The sequence below is a fragment of the Sphaerodactylus townsendi genome, linkage group LG02 (assembly GCF_021028975.2).
Source record: "Sphaerodactylus townsendi isolate TG3544 linkage group LG02, MPM_Stown_v2.3, whole genome shotgun sequence".
Taxonomy (NCBI): Eukaryota; Metazoa; Chordata; class Lepidosauria; order Squamata; family Sphaerodactylidae; genus Sphaerodactylus; species Sphaerodactylus townsendi.
In genome coordinates this window covers 52,564,817-52,582,951 of record NC_059426.1, presented here as the reverse complement: position 1 = coordinate 52,582,951, position 18,135 = coordinate 52,564,817, and the positions used below count along the sequence as shown (strand labels likewise).

At 42.6% G+C, this 18,135-nt stretch overlaps 1 protein-coding gene across 1 annotated transcript in view; it reads right to left on the bottom strand.

The window, feature by feature from the left end:
• The window catches only part of LYPD1 (LY6/PLAUR domain containing 1), a 34,751-nt gene extending 17,194 nt beyond the window's left edge, over window positions 1-17,557 (bottom strand). The window contains exons 1-2 of the mRNA XM_048485719.1: window positions 16,939-17,557; window positions 15,167-15,304 (exon numbers count right to left, since the gene is read on the bottom strand). Of these exons, the coding sequence (XP_048341676.1) occupies window positions 15,167-15,304; window positions 16,939-16,990 (190 nt within the window). The 5' untranslated portion in view covers window positions 16,991-17,557. The remainder of the gene's footprint in view (window positions 1-15,166; window positions 15,305-16,938) is intronic.
• Window positions 17,558-18,135: the final 578 nt, after the last annotated feature.

Below are 18,135 nucleotides of genomic sequence, written 5' to 3'. Positions count from 1 at the left end.
AGGTCATAGGAAATTGTTCTGCAGTGTATCCATTTATATGCTAAATTTGAATCACACTGCAATAGCCCGGAGAGTTCAAGTTGTGAACTGTAAGATAGCAGCCCGTGGGCAACATATCCCATCATTCTATATACCTTTTAAACAAGTCTAAGAAATAGAAAAACATAAAAAGCTATTGTCCATATCCTTGTGAAAAATTAAAGTAACTGGACCAGAAATCACAATTTCTTCTAAAATAATACTTTTTTTGCATTTTTGTTCTTTACAATTTTAAATGTCATAAACTACTACCAGACAACTCCTAGGCCCATCAATGCTTTACTGTATTTAAGGGCACTAAAAAGCAATTTATTATAAGATTTCCATGGTTTCACCTTATCTAATGCACTTAATTTAGTACATCTCTGCCTCCTTTGTAGAGTTACAGGCAACTGTAAGATTGGAAGCAATTTATTAATAAGAGAACATGCCCTACAGCTTTAGCATTTGAAAACATTTTCTGAACAGTAATATATCAAGAGCTCTGAATTTATAGCATACAATGAAAGTTAATAACATATACCGTAATTCTTTTATTCACATTTATTTGTTTAGTGCCAACAGAAAAGAGCTGTGTGCTTCAGATATGGGAAACTATAAAGTTATCCCAGACAATCTTTGGAATGGTACCCTCTAGGTTTTTTGATGCTGGATGAAGAAGGAACATCTCCACTACAACCTATAAAAGAAACTGTTTATCCTCTCTCTCTCTCTCTCTGAGCCTGTCCAATCTTAATTTCCTATTCAAGTTTTTTTTAAATTACAGCATTTTCAAAGAAACCTAAATTGGCTCACAGAAATTTGCAAGATACAGAGCAACCAAAAATAAACAAGACGATTTAAATATACAAAACAATTGTGTCTGAGGCAAAGGAGGGTGATGATTCACTAAGCTAGTTAACAGAGGCAAACCACAGGCTAAGAGCCAAAGGCCAAGGTGATCCCTTTGACCTTTGTCTTTAGGACAAAGAAGTACAGGCACCTCTGACTACACCCAGCCTAAGTAACTAGAAGCAGAAGCAAACTCAGCCCAGCTGGTAGTCGCTTTTAGCAAGATTTTCCCAACTTTTCCTTCCAGGCAAATTTATTTTAAAATATTTATAAGCAAAATGGTATGAGTACGATTTTTAAAATACCATAGATGACATGGGAACTTGACTCCAATATAAGAAACTGCAGTTACAGCAGCAACTCCTTCAACTACTGATTAGGAAAGAATCCTTGGATCCATTAGGTAAACATTTCTCTATAAGATTTTCTGCTTCTAAGGGAAACACTAATAGAAAACAGAATGTGACCGCAAAAACAATTCAAAATCTTAAGGTGAACTTCTGAGATTAGACTCGGTCTGACAGCTATCTTTTTTGATAATGACACTGCAAAATAAATCCTCGTAGTCCTAGATAGTGCTGAGTGGGATGCAGGGACAGAGGGAGAGGAAACTGCGCCCAGGGCAGGGCATGACCTGCCCCCATGGGTGCCCCGCCCATGCCCTGATCCGTCCATGCCCTGCCCCTTGGAGGGGTGATCTGGGAGTGATTTTCTGTTCCCATGTGATGCCAATGGCAGGCACCCGGAGTGCAGCGCCCCCACCTGCATCCTGTTGCAGCTTCGCCACAGCTGGGATGGCCCAGACTAGCTTGATATCATCAGATCTCAGAAGCTAAGCAGGGTTAGTCCTGGTTAATATTTGGATGGGAGACTACCAGGAAACCCCAGAGTTCCTATGCACAGGCAGGCAAACCATTTCTAAACTTCTCTTGCCTTGAAAATCCTACATGGTCTGCAAGTCAGCTGTGACTTGATGGTACTTTACACACACATAGTCTTAGAAAGGACCTTTATTATTCTGCACCCTATTTTATAATGTTTTCACAGTTACAATGATTACTTTAATAGCACTGCACATTCAACACAACTTTGACTGCATGGGAAAAGTTGCTGAAAACTAAACAGATTACTGTATTAATTCAAATGCAAGACTGCTTTTTTTTTAAGTGTGTGTGCCTTTTGCCATCAAGTCACAGCTGACTTATGACAACCCTGGAGGGTTTTTTCAAGACAAGAGACATTTAGTGTTGGTTTGCATCATGCCCCTGGTATTCCTCGGAGGTCTCCCATCCAAATGTTTGTCAGAGTTGAGGCTGGGAGCATTTGACTGGCCCAAGGTCACCCAGCAAGTTTCCATGGCAGAATTGGAATTCGAACCTGGGTTTGCCTGATCTTAGTCCAACCTTAAACAGTGAAGAGGGATAATGTTAAATTTGCAAACAGTCAGCACTATCTAGGACTACGAGGATTTATTTTTCAGTGTCATTATCAAAAAAGATAGCTGTCAGCTAATTAAAAAAATAATAGGATGGATGAATTTGGTCACACTGATGGAAGGATCTTTTGCCATAGTATGGTATACATATTTTCCCTTTCTGTAAGATCTTTTAAAGTTCCTATTGCTGAAATGTAGTCATTTTTAGTTCTTTCCAAATAATATTTTAAAGACGATATTAGAAATTAGAACAGAAACCTTGGAAAGCATACATTTTAATAGAAGTAGAATAATTAGTTTGTAATTACTGGAAAACATATGGTGAAATTCTGAAAGGAAGATAGTTTCAGCATGGCCAGAGATGGCACAGCCACCACCGCCTTCAAAGAGGCTTGCTGTGCCATGGCCAGCAATTCGACAGGAATGCTCCCTCCAAACCCCTTTGGAACAGCTCTATGCAGCTCCACAGGCTGTGTCTACCTTTTTGCCAGCATAAGTCTGTGCAAGCAAATGGAGCTGTTTCCAGGCTAAAAAGGCTCAGGAAACTTGGCCCCACTCCTGGGAATACCATTTTTGATGCTGACCTACATCGGAGGAGTGCTGGTGTCATGGGAACACTGGTGCCTGAGTATCACACTGTTGTATGGCCCTGAAGTGCTAGCATAAGTGCCTGTGGACTAGAATAAATGCCCCTTACACAGGTGCAAGAGGCATTTCTGCCAGGGGCATGCTGCTTCCTGAAGGGTTTCCCCCCTCCCAAGGATTGCACTGTTAGTTTAAGAAACAATCACTATATTAGTTTAAGAAACAAACTCCATGTTCACTTAAAATGACCACTGGTACTTACCCGTGAAGGGTCCTTTGTGTTGAAGAGGACATCTGGGTGTTTTCCACTGACCAATCAGAGGAGGCTTAAAAATAAATTACTTATTTGCACACTCCTCCTTCTCCTCCAGTTCTGGAAACGCCGACAAGCAGTCTCATACCTTGCATTAGGAAACAAAAACACCACTCTCTCCCTGAATTAACAATTATAAGAAACCACAGAGGAAAAGACCATACAAGGGAGCATAACTTGGAAAAGGAACCCAAATAAGCTTGGGCTCATAAGAAACTAGGAAGTTCAACATGAACAAGCATTATATGATGCAGTTGCCTGATAGACCTGAAAGGAAAATGATTACTTGAGACGGCAGATGTCCTCTTCCGCTCAAAGGAGAAGGACCCCTCATGGGTAAGTGCCAATGGTCATTCTCCCTTTGAGCTCGAGGATATCTGCGTGATCTCCCCTAGCAGTGTCACAATAACTATTGGGGGGGGGGGGTCATTTTCCTCATTCAGAAGCACCTTATGGCCAAACCTTGCATCTGCAGCGCTGGACACATTTAGCTTGGAGTGCCTGACAAGCATAGAAACTGATGATCAGGTGGCTGCTTTGCAGATCTCTTCTCTCAAAGCATTGTTATTAAAGGTGGCATTGGTGGAGGCATTTCAAACCGTGATCCCTGCACAAACTGACAGATCCTGAACCTTATAGGCTTCTTCAAGGCACTCTTGAAGACACTTGCTAATTGTTTGAAAAGATAGTTTGGATTCTTAATTAAGCTTAGCTACCAAGATGAACAATGCTTCCAATTTTCTGAAATCCTTAGTCCAGAGATCAGAAGCATTTTCAAGGACTGCTGCACATCAACTTGTGCAAGTATATCTCCTTGGGATGCTTATCCCTATGGAACATACACAGGGAAAGTTTAACTGACACGGCATTCAATTCAGAGACTCGCCAAGCTGATGTGATTGCAATTAGAAAGATTGTCTTCATCCAAAGATGTTTTAGAGCAGTGGTTCTCAACCTGGGGGTCGAACGACCCTTTCACAGGGGTCGCCTAAGACTCTCTGCATCAGTGTTCTCCATCTGTAAAATGAATAAATGTTAGGGTTGGGGGTCACCACAACATGAGGAACTGTATTAAAGGGTCATGGCATTAGGAAGGTTGAGAACCACTGTTTTAGAGGGATGTTCGAAATTAGCTCAAAGGGATGTCTGGTTAAGGCATGTAAACAATTTCCAGGTGGGGAAATGGTGCTTAGTGGGTTTGTCTTTGAGAGGTGCTCCTTTGAGGAATCTTGTGATTTGAGGAAGTGGAGTAGGACACCACCCAGCTAGGTCCTGGACCACTGAGGCTATGGCTGCCACCTGCTTACAAAGCATAGAACATTGTAGACCAGACCATCCTGCAGAAAGTCAAATACATGCTTAACTTCAGAAGCAGTGGAATCTACCTTCTTTCTCCAGCATCACCCCTTCCAGGTGGGGTTATATATCCTTCTATCTAGTGGATGCTCTTTTGGAATAGAGGGTTGTATCAGGGGCATAAAGCCCATTGGGCAAAGTGGGCAGTTGCCCAGGGTGCCCCCTTGTGGCGGGCACCAAAAATGCAGGGTTCGTTTGTGGATTTTTTGGTATTTTAGTGGGTTTTCGGTTTTTGGCCTGCAGGGGGTGCAGGTTTTAGGTTAGCAGCACCAAAATTTCAGGGATGTTTTGGGAAACTCTCCTGATGCTATCATCCAGGTTTGGTGATGTTTGATTCAGGAATTCCAAAGTTATGGACTCCCAAAGGGGGTGCCCCATCCCACATTGCTTCCAATGGGAGCGAATAGGAGATGGGGACTACACCTTTGAGGGTCCATAACTTTGGACTTCCTGAACCAAACTTCACCAAGCCCGGGAGATATCATTAGGAGAGTCTCCTAAAGATATCCTGAAAGTTTGGTACTGCTAACTTAACAATTGCACCCCTGACAGTAGGCACCCCCCAAATATCCCCAGATTTTCTTTTTAACCCCCCCCCCTTTTTGGCATGGATTTAAAGGGAGAATCTGAGCTCCCCAGTTTTAACATTGAAAGGGATGCTGTTTCAGGGTGGGGGAGAATCAACCCCGAAATAGCATCTCTTTCAATGTTGTTTAAACTGGGAATCCCATATTCTCCCTTTAAGGTGGATTTAAAAGGAGAATCTGGGCTCCCTAGTTTAAACACCATTGAAAATAATGCTGTTTGGGGGTGGATTCCAGCATCACTTGTTTAAACTAGGGAGCCCAGATTCTCTTTTTAAATCCACTCTACTCTGGGGTTCTCAGTTTAAATAACATTGAAAGTGATGCCGTTTCCCCCAATTGGGGGCACTGGATACAACACCATAAAATGTTTTCATAGCAGTAATAAAACATTTTGAAAGCATTTTGAAAATGTTTTTTTAAAAAATCATTTCTGCTATGTGGCATGGCCTTTTGCTGTGTTAAGATTTGTGAGTTGGGGCATGTTCTATAATGCGATGGTGACTTTGAAACGACCTGCTGTAAAAATCATTGCTTGGTCACGGTGGGGGAGGGCGGCTGCCCATGGGCCCCCCCGCCAAACTCCAGTTTGCCTAGATACGCCACTGGGCGTAGCTACAAGGGGGACGGGGGGCGTTGCACCGGGCACGCGCCTGGGGTGCATCAAACTCAGATTTTGCCCAGGGCTCCAGTTTGCCTAGTTACGCCACTGGGTTGTATTAATAACCTCACTGTAGCCTCTGGCAATCAGGTTCCCCCTTTCAATCTCCATGCAGTCAATTTCCACCATTCTGGTTCTGGGTGTAGCACAGGACCATGATATTCCAGATCTCTTGTCTGAGTCAGTATGAATGGTTGCATGCAGATGTTTGGAGAATGTTGGAGTACCAAGATCATTTCAGCCACCAAGAAGCTACAAAGATCACCTCCACCTTCTCTCGAATTTTCTGTAAAGATCTTGGAATAGGCGGAAGAGGAGGAAATGTGTAAAGAAGACCTGGAGGCCATCTGATAGACAGTGCATTAGATGCTTCCACCTGGATGCTGAAACCGTGAAAAGAATCTGGATGCTTGGAAATTCAGATTGGAGGCAAAAAGATCTACTACTAGCATTCCCATCTGTTGAAAATTCAAAAGGAAGACCTCCCTCTTTTAGCATCATTCACCAGGATGAATCTGTTGTCAACTCAACCAATCTGCTTCAACATTTTGTTTTCCCTAGATATGCTCCATGCGAAGGGACAATAAGTGCAGTTCTGCCCAAGAGAAGATATTTACCGCTACCATCTGAAGTATAATTTGGGTCCCCCTTGACTGTTTAGGTACGTATTAGCCACCACATTGTCCATCCTGAAGAGAACATTAAACCCTTTCTGCAGAGACTGAAAGTGGCAAGGAGCTAAGTAGACGACCCTCATTTCCAAGAGATTGATCAGATACCCTGGACTGGGCAATCCTCCACTGTTGCCCCCAACCTGACAGCATGGTATAGTGGTTAAGAGCAGGTGGATTCTAATCTGGAGAGTCTTAGTGGTGGAGGCTTATGTGGTGAACATTCCTGCTGGGTGACCTTGGGCTAGTCACAGTTCTTCAGAACTCTCTCAGCCTCACCTACCTCACAAGGTTCTGTTGTGGGGAGAGGAAGGTAAAGGCACTTGTAAGCCACCTTGAGTCTCCTTACAGGAGAGAAAGGTGGGGTATAAATCCAAACTCTTCTTCTTCTATCTGGCAGGCTTCTTCTTCTATCTGGGGCAGGGCTGGCATCATGCCCTGGAGGATCTGATGTCTTGTATGGAATGGTCAGCCCCCTGGGACTTGCCAAAAGAGAAACCTTTCTTGTTCTCCCTTGCACTTTGGAATCTATCCTGAAATTAGCCTCACAGCTAAATATCTATCCCAACTGTCAGAGTCCAGGCAGAGATGGATCATTACTCGAGCTAGATGTAATGCATTCCCCTCTGCTGTTCTTAAGGGCCGACAGCTGAATATTCCACTTCTAGACAGAACATGTGCACATTGTCAGGATATTATTGAGACACTCAAGCATATTCTGTTTTCTTGCCCGAAGTACGCATTACCTAGACTCTCCTAACTTCTCCCGGCTCTAGGGAATAAAAAAAAGTTGTTCGGAGCATACAAAGACTATTCACCTGCTGAATAATAGCAATGGCAGGATAACTGGAAAAACCACTGAATTTTTATTAGAAGTGCTCAAGTCAAAGACTTAATGGAAGCTTGATCACCTCTTCCTTACTAACCTTATATGATTTGTCCAGTTTTATGTCTTGTTTTAACACCCGCTCTGTCCTGTATTTTGTTTTATTTTTACTGATATGCCTAATAAAGGTCTGTTGAAGTTGAAACCTTTCTTAAACTGTTGGCATTCCTGGTTCCAGGAGGAACATTTGAATTCTCACTTGACTTTGGGTAAGGAATGGTGGACGAAGGGAGTGGCTGGAAGCAGGCCTCTTATCAAATCGCTTCAGCATCTTGGGCATGGTTTTTGATTTATCCATAGTCTGCACTAAGATGGCATACAGCTCATCTCCAAACAACTAGTTGCCCTGAAAAGAGAATTCAGTTATGATGGAGTTAGATTTGCAGTTTGCTAGTCAAGTCCTGAGCCACTGTAGTGTCCTTAGCGTTACTGCTGAAGTCATCACTCTGATTTCTTCCTGTGTTTTCAGAATGCTTATAGGTCAATGCATTTTAATCCACTAGTGTCAGCAGCTAAGTTCCCACATATCTTTAGTAAAGTTTCCACTCCACACTGCATTGAAGCAAAATAATGTATTTCAATATGGAGCTGGGTTTGGTTGCTAATTGGAGACTTCTAAAAATTTTTGTGTGGTTTTGCTTTCTACCTCTTCCCTGAATTTTTCCTGCCTTGACTGAATTTTATCAGGCTTCTTTATTTCCTTGTTAACATGTGTAGCACATAAAATGTTGCCATTTCTTTACTTTAATGGCAATTGTTGGTGTCCTCTTCTTAAAACTATTTTGAAATACAACTTTAAATACAGTGTTTAAATTTGGAGTAAGTTTTCATGGTAAATATTCAAAATTTTCAAGTATCACTGAATGTGTACACACTAATTTGAACACTAGCTGCATGGCTTGCCCTTCTATTCTGATGTTGTATTTTTTTTGCCCAGCTATTCATTCATTCATTCATTCATTCATTCATTCATTCATTCATTCATTCATTCATTCATTCATTCATTCATTCATTCATTCAATTTATATACCGCCCGATCCCTGAAGGGCTCCGGGCGGTAAACAACATTATCTAAATATCAGACAGGAGTGGTCATACAAAATATAAATACATAGGCTCCATCCCATAAAATAACTTAAAACTCATAAAACAGCGAATGACAGTAATACATAAATGAGCAAGAGGCGTCCAACCCCAATTTAAAACCTACCCCCATGAGGGGAGAGACGGTGGGGCCCCTCAATATGAGGGGACCCTGATATAACTGGCCCAAGGCACAGAGCTTAGATGCTTGTTCTTGGAAATGTCTAACAGCCCAATCCAGAAGGGGGGGCAAATCTCCCTCTGGAGCGGGGGGCAAGGGGCAAATGCACCGGTAGGGCGGGGGTACTGGCAGTGGGGTGTGGTATGGCTCTGCAGCACCTGGCCTGGAAGCTGCCACCATCTGGTGGTGCAAAAATCTGGCTGGGTGTGTTGGGGTGGGGCCAACCTTAGTTGACCTCCACTGCCCAGCTGGGCTCCATGCGTTGGCAGAGCTGCCAGTGGAGATAGATCACATTTTTCATGGCTCATCTCTACTCCCCACTGGGGGAATCTCAGCCCTTTTTATTTTATTTTACTTTTTTGTGTTTTCTGCTCTGCAGAAAAGCCCTTCGGAGGGGGCAGGATGGTGCCAAAGTGGTGCTGTCCTTGCCCACAGGCCCCTCTGTTAGTCTTATAACAAATACTGTTAGTCTTATAACAAATACTTATAACAAATACTTGTGAGTGCAGTTGCTCTGTAGTCCCCATAGCACTTGCCCTCTCCTGATGGTCTGACCACAGCATCTGATTTTTTAAAAATTGACTTACAAAAGAAGTGTTTAATTTAGTTGGCTTGATCCTTGTATTGTAGAGAGAAGGTCAAACTGCATGGCTGGTCTCTCATGTATTTCAGTCTTCCCATTTTGCCTCTCCTCCAAAATAACATAGCAGAGAATGCTTATTTATTCTGATTATCTTGAATGCATTCTTGCACTGCTAAGAGTTGTACTTTGATTTGTTGGCTTCTGAGCATACATGCAACATGGTGTATGCCACCAACTATCCAGCTGCACAGCTGATTTTCAATTATGCACATGGCCTGATCAGTTATGACTCCACATCATACACAATACAATATCTTGCCATATTAAATGTCACTATTGTCCCCAAAACTACTTAACAGCTCCTTACTTTGAATTGTGAACAAATCATCATAATGCTTAGAGATGATGTTCAGCTTCAGTGCAAGAAGGAACTGCAAACAGTATACATTTCTCGAAAGCTTTCATGTCTGGATTTAACTGGTTGTTGTGGGTTTTCCAGGCTGTGTGGCCGTGGTCTGGTAGATCTTGTTCCTAACGTTTCACCTGCATCTGTGGCTGGCATCTTCAGAGGTGTATCACAGAAGGAAATCTGTTACTGGACACAGTAAGTGTGTAAGTCTGTTACACACTGGTTCAGTGTGTAACAGACTTTCCTCTGTGATTTACCTCTGAAGATGCCAGCCAATATCAACTCTGAAATTCCAAATGAAGAACTGAGGTTGGATGTTTGTAAAAAGTATAACTTGTCAAAAAATTATACCCAAAGCTAATACTAATGTTGGGTAATTCTACTATTAGACTTTCACACACATGATTTCTACAAGTAAATAATTTCGACAAGTGAAAAGACAAACTCAGCACTGGGACCAGAAAAGATGTATCTAATTATCTTATGGATTTTTATTCCACCCTTCTTTCAAGAAGCTCAGAATGGCATCCATAGTTCTAGAGGAGTAGCTGTGTCAGTCCATTGTAGCAAAACAAAACAGAAGTCTAGTGGCATCTTAAAGACTAACAATATTAATTTCATTGTGAACTTTTGGGCATCATAGCCCACTTCCTCAGATACAGTGGAAATAAAATCATTTATTTCATTTTTTAAAAGTAGCAGAACAGAAGGAGGAAACAGAGGGGAGCAGAGCAATGAGAAGCCTAGCAACATCAATCAGCTGTGATTCTGTAGTTATATATGATGATGAGTGATCAGTGGTTCTAGCTGTTCCGTCATGCAGTGAAAACAGACAAAATGCAATAAAATAGGGTAAATACAGTTATCCCATCCACACTGCAACTTTTCCCATCATGGTTCTGACATATCACCGGATGGCATAAGAAATTAAATGGAAATTTGGGGGGAAGCTGCAGACGACACACAAAGACCAGCAGTTGACACAGAAAAAGTTTAGAAACTCAAAAACGCATAAAATACATGTATCGTATCGTATAACATCAACATATTTTATCTTATAATATCATACATATACACAATTTTTTTTAAAGTTAAAATTTAAAAAGAAAAAAATTCAGACAAGATTCTCTGGGATGAAGGGAGGGCCATTTTTATGTGGATTTCCAGATTGTGGGGGGGACCCCCCCTAAACCCAGTGATGTGGAAGAGATAACTGTAAACTTAAGTAACATGCAATTTGGAGGATGAAAAAAATTGACCTTATTATAACCTCACAATAGCCCTATATTAGATTAGGTTAGGTTGGGAGTGTGAGTTGCTGAAGGTCAGCTAGTTAAGCTTTGTAGTGCAGCAAATCTGGCTCCAGATCTCCCACAACCATTTCACCCTTATGGCACACGGACATAATACTTTGATTTGAAACAACACAGATACTTCTATCATTAAGAAGTTTGTTATAGAACCCCCAATGTATTCAAGGAGGGCACTTTCCTTAAGAAAAAGGGTTAAAGTTGTGGGGGGAGGAAATCTGGCTGAGAGAAGGGGATAAAAATGAGATTTCATGAATGGGTACATGAGTACATGAAGACTGTCAACATGAGTTCTGTCAATACCACAACTTAGAATCACTCTTGATTTGTAGTAGGTTTACAAAAGACAAAATAATATATTAAGTTTATTCCACAAGTTAATTATTCATTTGATAATTATCACATGATGGGATGGTGTTAACTTGATTTGACAGGTATTTTTTAAAACGTCTACTCACTTTCATAGAAAATATGTATGCTCATGAACCATGCTAGCTATGCAATTAGTAATATCAGACCATGGGAGGGCGGGGGGTGCCACCACCTCCATTCCATACTGTTGATCATCTAGAAGCATTTGTCTGGCCACTGATGGAAACCGAAGCTTGGACAAAGGATTTAACTCAGTAATGTTTGCACATTCAAGGACCAGGTACTCATGATCACCACTGAGCTGCAGCACTCATATAGTCAGCAGATGACTAAATTCAGGGATGCGCTGAATTCAAACAAGAGAATTCTGCAATTTGGGTAAGCAGGCTGTGTTTTAAAGAATGAATTAAAAAGGGAGCTTACAACTCTAGCTATTTTTTACCTATGGAAATATTTAAGTGCAGAGGGCTACGAAGCAATCATAATTCAATGTAATGAATACAAACATATGTAATGGTGCAGACATTACATAACGGCATTGGAATGTAAATACCATACCACAACAAATAGGTAAATCTAATTTATTTCAAAAACAGGCAGATTACCAAGCACCACCTGCAATGTCAATCACCATAAACTTGGTCTCAATATGCTGCTTGAAACTTTTAAATAAGATTTAAGACAACCTTGAACACATAGATGTGCACCAGAATGACACATTTTATTATGTACACAAATGTAGTCTAAAAGTTTAGGTTTTGTCATTATTTTTAAATTACAATATTGTGCTATCAAATGCATATTCATATTATTTTACACACTGTCTTAAATTCTATTACAACAAAAATCAATATTTGAGGTCTTTAGAGTTAAAGGAAATCTAAATTATAGAATGATCTAGTAAACTACTGTTGAACTGTTTAAAAAATGAAAACGTGATTTCTTTTGTGCCTTTAAGTATCAATTAGCAAAACGAAAAAAAAAATGATTGAAACACAGTAATCCATATTGCTTTCCAGTAGGATTACTCTAGAATAAGTGCCTTTCTTCCTGCATTGTTTCACTTTACCCTGTGATTTAATTAAATCCAAATTACTGGATTTATGGAATCATAAACCCATCCTAAACATATTATGTTAAACTACTATTGATGCCAGTAAACTCTTCTTCCATAAAGACGACTTACATCCTTCAACTGTTCATTACAACAAGACTAAAGAGATGTAAATCAAAATAGTATGACTTGACTTCTACATAAATGCAGACGGGCAGCCCAAAGCTGAGCCCCTGGTGGGTGGGGGAGGTACTGCTACTGCACTGCCCTGCCACCTCCAGAGAGCTTTTCAGTGGTGTGGGGAGGCAAAAAATAAAACAAAACCTCCCCACCACCAAAAAGCCCTCCATTGGGCTACATAGACTTACACCATCCTGGCCCACAGTGTAACTGGAGGCAATGCTGGGGTGGAAACAGACTAATGTCAGCTCCACCCCCCAGCCACGACTCCAGATTGCCCCTGCAACACTGGTAGTGGCATAGGAGTGATGACCCAGCACTCAATGGCTGCCCAGTGGTATATTTTCCCCAGTGGTATATTTACCCCACTGGGGTAAGTGCTACGGAAAGGGCAGATCTGTGGGCGTGGCCCCACATCTCCTCCAAGAGTTGGTTCAGCCCTGCCCCCATCTGGATTGGGCTGTTAAGTTGCCTTCAGTATGGTTAAAGATATATACTTCCAATGGAAAAGTCAGCAACCATGGAATGGCCATTATTAAATGGAAGAATTTGCCCTACAAGTTGACAGCTTCTAATTTAAAATAACAACTGCTTACACTAGGCATGAAGAAAGTTCTGATATTAGCTTAGATAATGTTGTGATAACTATGCAGACTTCACAGGTCAAGAAATAAAAAAAATCATTAACTATTTCTCGTTTACTAAAGCCACTGCAAATCAATTTCTCAAGACAAGGGAAGACACATTTATGTCCCTCTAAAAGCTTTAAAGATCCAATTAGAATGGTTCTTACTTTGAGCTTAACATGGCCATGGTAGCTGAATCAATCATTTTTAAAATCCAGCCATAAATTTGATTTTTAAATAAAAAACTCTGAAGAACTAATTATTTGACAATCTCAGTTTCATAGATAAAAGAGTTCTGCAGCATACATTTTTCTACCTCACTAACCTTCAGCTGAAAAGATTACTGATATGTGTACTAGATGGCTGTTAGAGTTTCAAATCATAAATTCAAATAAAAATGTTGTGGACAGAGAAAGAAATGCTTGAGAATGTACAACTAGGAAGATATTTTAATATTTCCATTGGGAGCTATTTTCAAGGAATTTTAATAGCCTTTCAGATTTCTGTGTTTTATTCACTAAAGCCTATAGTTTTTTTTAAAAAAATTGCAAAATAATCTGTTTTGTATGTCTGAGTGAACTTTAAAATTGTATTTCAAACACCTGCCTAGAAGGGCTTATAGATTTGTAAACGCAATAGAAGATGTAATTATCTTAAACTCAACATCCAGCAGCAGGCAGATTTATAGATAGTGTATAGATTGAGAAAATATTTATGCTCTAAAACATTGTATATTTAACAGAAGGTTTATTTTACTTGCATATTTCTGATCTCCTCCCTCAGAACTGTGCATACAGAAATTTAGCCTGCTCCTACAATTCCTGCAAGAAACAGCGCATACACCACCTAGCTGGTTGGACAGTTTTCTTTCATTTTCATGGATTTTTAAAGAGGAAACACATTATAATGCAACAATTACACGGATTGGTAACTTGTTATTGTCACGCATCATACGAAGACGTCACAGGTCCTATAGCCAGTGACATTTGCCACACTAGATGCTCTGAAACTTATGAATTGAATAATCCTATCTTCCATGATGACACACGCACTGGTGCTGTTGCATATGCATACTGAAACATTGCCACAGCAACAGCCATGAGAACTTGTTGATTTCCTTGGCAAATATATCCTGCCCTTCCACAAAAGGTATTTTTCTCTAAGGTCAATAATCAAAGTATTCTCAAAGTGTAGTATTGGTTTTGTTTACTATCCTTTGACCTCTGAGAGTTTAAAGGCCAGATATAATTTCAGGAATACTGCAGTGCCAGGTATTTACAAGTGATTGGCATCATTTGCTGATCATGAATGTTATATTTAAAAGAAATACCTGGGAGCCAAGGACATTATATACATATTCCATCTGCTATGGATCCTGGTTGTATGTTTTTTTAACTTTTAAATTAACTTAAATGTGTAGCAATAATTCTACTCATTCAGGAGTAGTACATCAGACCTACTTCTGAATGAGTTTTTACATGCTGTTGGGCATTTATGTTTCAAGTCTGTAAGGTTCAGCTATAGCAAGAATGTTTTATTTTACTGTCAGTTGCTTTTGGGAATTAATGGCTAATTTGTAGTGCACCATTTAAAATAAATAAATAAATAAATAAATGAGTATACCTGTTCTACAATGTCTTACCAACTCATACACAAGTTTTAAGACAGACCTTTTAACTTTCAGTATAGTTAAGGTGATTATACCACATTTGTCTAGCTGCTTTTAATGACTCAAGGTAAGCCTTTGTGTTTATTTTCCCTTAAAATCAATGACTTTCATTAACATTTCCTTGAAAACTGATACTTTTATAGTTGTAACTTCTGTGTAAACTTCAGGATCTTCAATTTAAGAATGAAGCTACCATTTCTATATGTAGTATAGATGAAATGTACTTAAATACAATTAATAAAATTATAAAGATATACTTGAATTATCCAGCAGGCTAGATGAGAAGAAAAGCATGCAAGCAAGTATAATGAGGCAGAATTACTAAAAATTTCCCATACCTGAACTTTGTTCCATTACTTCCTTCTGACACACGTCTTGGACATTCACAGTGCAATTTACTATGAATTCTGGAGCTGAGCAATCATTATTTAGCTGAAATTCCTCGCACTGGTAACACTGTATTTGCAGAGCAAATCCTAGAACAGAGAAAACGCTATTCAGTGTATGTGTTATGCAATCTTAAAGGACTGAAATCCTGGATACAGGATTTGTGGTTATAAACCTCCTTCAGTTTAATGGGACTTGTGTGTTTACTCAGACATAAGAGTAAAATCTTAACCACCTTGGGAAATGAATTCCATATACTCAAGAGGACCTACTTCTGAGGAAACATATTTATGGTGAACAGTGTGCTTTTTTTTCAGATTTCTGTTTTCTATTTGTAAACTCTTCTATTTGCCACAGCCTCTTTCGAGAAGGATCATAATTATAATCAGCAGCAGGATTAGAACTAAAAAAAAAAAAAAAGGAAAACCATTTGTTGTTCCTGTTCTGAAGTTTTCCAACCCTTCTGCCCGAATAAGCTAAAACTGCATCCGGCAGGGGGCAGGATGCTCAACAGCGGACAGTAACAAAATTGATCTGTTTTGTCACTGCCTCGTCCTCGCAGCTCTCTGTCTCTGGAGTTCGTTAAAAGCTGCAGGCTTTTAAAAAGCAAACAAAACGATGTCTGGGAGGGAAAGAGCCCTCCTAATAGATGCGCTTCAGAGCCTCTCTGCGCCGAAGGGTTTACTTAACTCCTAATTAATTGCAAATGATTTAATTACTATTTTGCCACGCGCAATTACAGCGCCGGAGCATTCCCTTTTTTATCATGTAAACGAGGTCCTTCTGAAAGCCAAAGGCGAAGCCCGACGAGGTCGCCCCAGATGGAGTCCGCAGGAGCGGCGCTGAGTCGCAAATCCTCGCCCAGTCTTTGCCGGGCTGCGGGGGAACAGCGACTATTTCTCAGCCAGCCACCCCCCCCCCCCCAAAAAAAGGGGGTGGGGTGGAATCCAAGGTTTTAAAGTTTCTCCCAAAACAGCTCGGTTCCCGTCAGGCTGTTGGAAGAAGACAGTTTAGCGGCTTTTTTTTTTTTTTTGCTGAAGAGAAGCGTCAGGTTGTGCTTTAGCTGGCTCGCTCCTCTCGGAGGAGTTTCCTCCAGGTAGCTGAGTTGCTCCTCCATTCTGCTCAGGGCGGGAAGGGTTGCATAGGCGAGTTTAGTCAACGGGCTGCAAGCAGGAGAGTGAAACCCAGGCGAAGAAACTCACGGGAGCTGCGAACTCTGTCCCATCGCTCGCTATGGGGCGGGGTGCGGGGTGGGGGGTGGGAGGCCGTGGCATTTGAAGGGTCTTGTGCGCTAGGAGAACCGGCCCCCTCCTCGAAATATCTGGCAAGGGGAGGGGGTCTTTTGCTCCGGCGTGGCTGCTGAAGGAACCGCATTCAGGGTAGCTTGCAAGGGAAAACGGGGGCTCTCTGCTGGGGGCGGGGGCGGCCGGTTAGGTGGCTATTAGCCAGTGAGAACTACCAGAGCGCCCCAGCAGAGGAAAGCGAGGCGGCTTTCAGTTTCTTTGCGCGCGGAGGGACGGATGCAACACGTCCCGGCCCCTGTCAAACTCAGACTCGGGAGAGGCGGCACTGGCCGCTGACCTGCAGCTTTCTCAACATGCCCCCGCGCTTCCTCCCGGGATCGGAACTCGGGGCTGCAGAGATGGCGCCCCCAGCAGCCGCTGCAGGTTCCTGCCCGGGGAAGGGGGAGGGGGGCTGAGGGGACTTCGCGCCCGCCGCTTACCTGGCGCCACCAACAATCCCCAGAAAGTTGTCGCCACGGCGAAGCGCCACATCCTCTTGGAGCCGTCGGAAGTAGCGGGCGCGGAGGCTGCTCAGAGAGGGCGGCGGGGGCAGCAGCAGCAGCCGGGCGACGCGGAGCTCTGCCTCGTCAGACTGGCGCTGCGGCCGCTGCGGAGAGGAGCTCCGAGGGCAGCAGCAGCAGGCGACGCCCGAGCCCGCATCGCCGCCCCGGTCCGGCTGCCTCGCTCTCTGATCCAGCTCCCGCCAGCCTCGCCGGAGTGGACTGAAACTACAGCAGAGGACGCCGAACCAAGAAAAAGAGAGCCAAGGAAAGGAGGGGGGGAGAGGACCCTACCTAACAGCCCCCTCCCCTTCCCTGGCGCCACGTGACCCCCCTCCTGCTTCCTTGTAGTGGGGAGGGAGAAAGTTTATCCATCCTTGCTGCGAGGCGAAGGCAAGAGGGAGCCCCTCCCGGGCCAGTCGTGCTTCTGCCAGGGGACGCTGCTGCTGCTCCTGCTCAGTTGGCTTTTTGACACCTTGCCTCGTGGATTCCACGGGAGGGACACCCAATAAAACCAAGGATCTGGTGGATTCCTGAGGACTATCGTCTTGGTTGCGGCAGGAGCTAATCGCGCCCGGGCAATCTTAACAGCCCGCTACTCTTTTGCACGGAATGAGAAGGAGTGTCGCCTCCTGGACGGGGACAGCAAAGAGTTGTGTCTTCTTCCCCCCCACGCCCCCCCCACGCCCCCCAGCCCCCCCCCCCGGCTGCTGAAAAACGACCCGCTGTGTCGCGGAGAAGCTTCCCTGAGCCAGATGCTTCTGACAGCGAGGCCGCTGGCCGGGTTAGGAAAGCTTCCGTCGAGACTTCATGTTTAAGACTGGCGGTGGTTGTGGGTAGGAGGCGGGAAACGCTTGCCTCTGTGTTAGGGGCAGGGCTGCTCTCAATTTATTGCGCCCAGCATATTTGTAACGAGTTGTAAAGGAACTCATTTTCCCTTTGGGAACTCCCTTTGCAACTGGCTATAAATATGGTGTGTGGAATCCACAGCCTCCTATCCCGCCAGTAAAATGAAGTGTGGGGCTTTAAGAAGAAAGCTTCCCTCTAGGACTTGTTTTCCCAGTCCCACCTGGAACTGTAGGCAAACAGTCAGTGTCACTTTGGATTACAGTAGTCAAGCATCACCAGATACTTTGC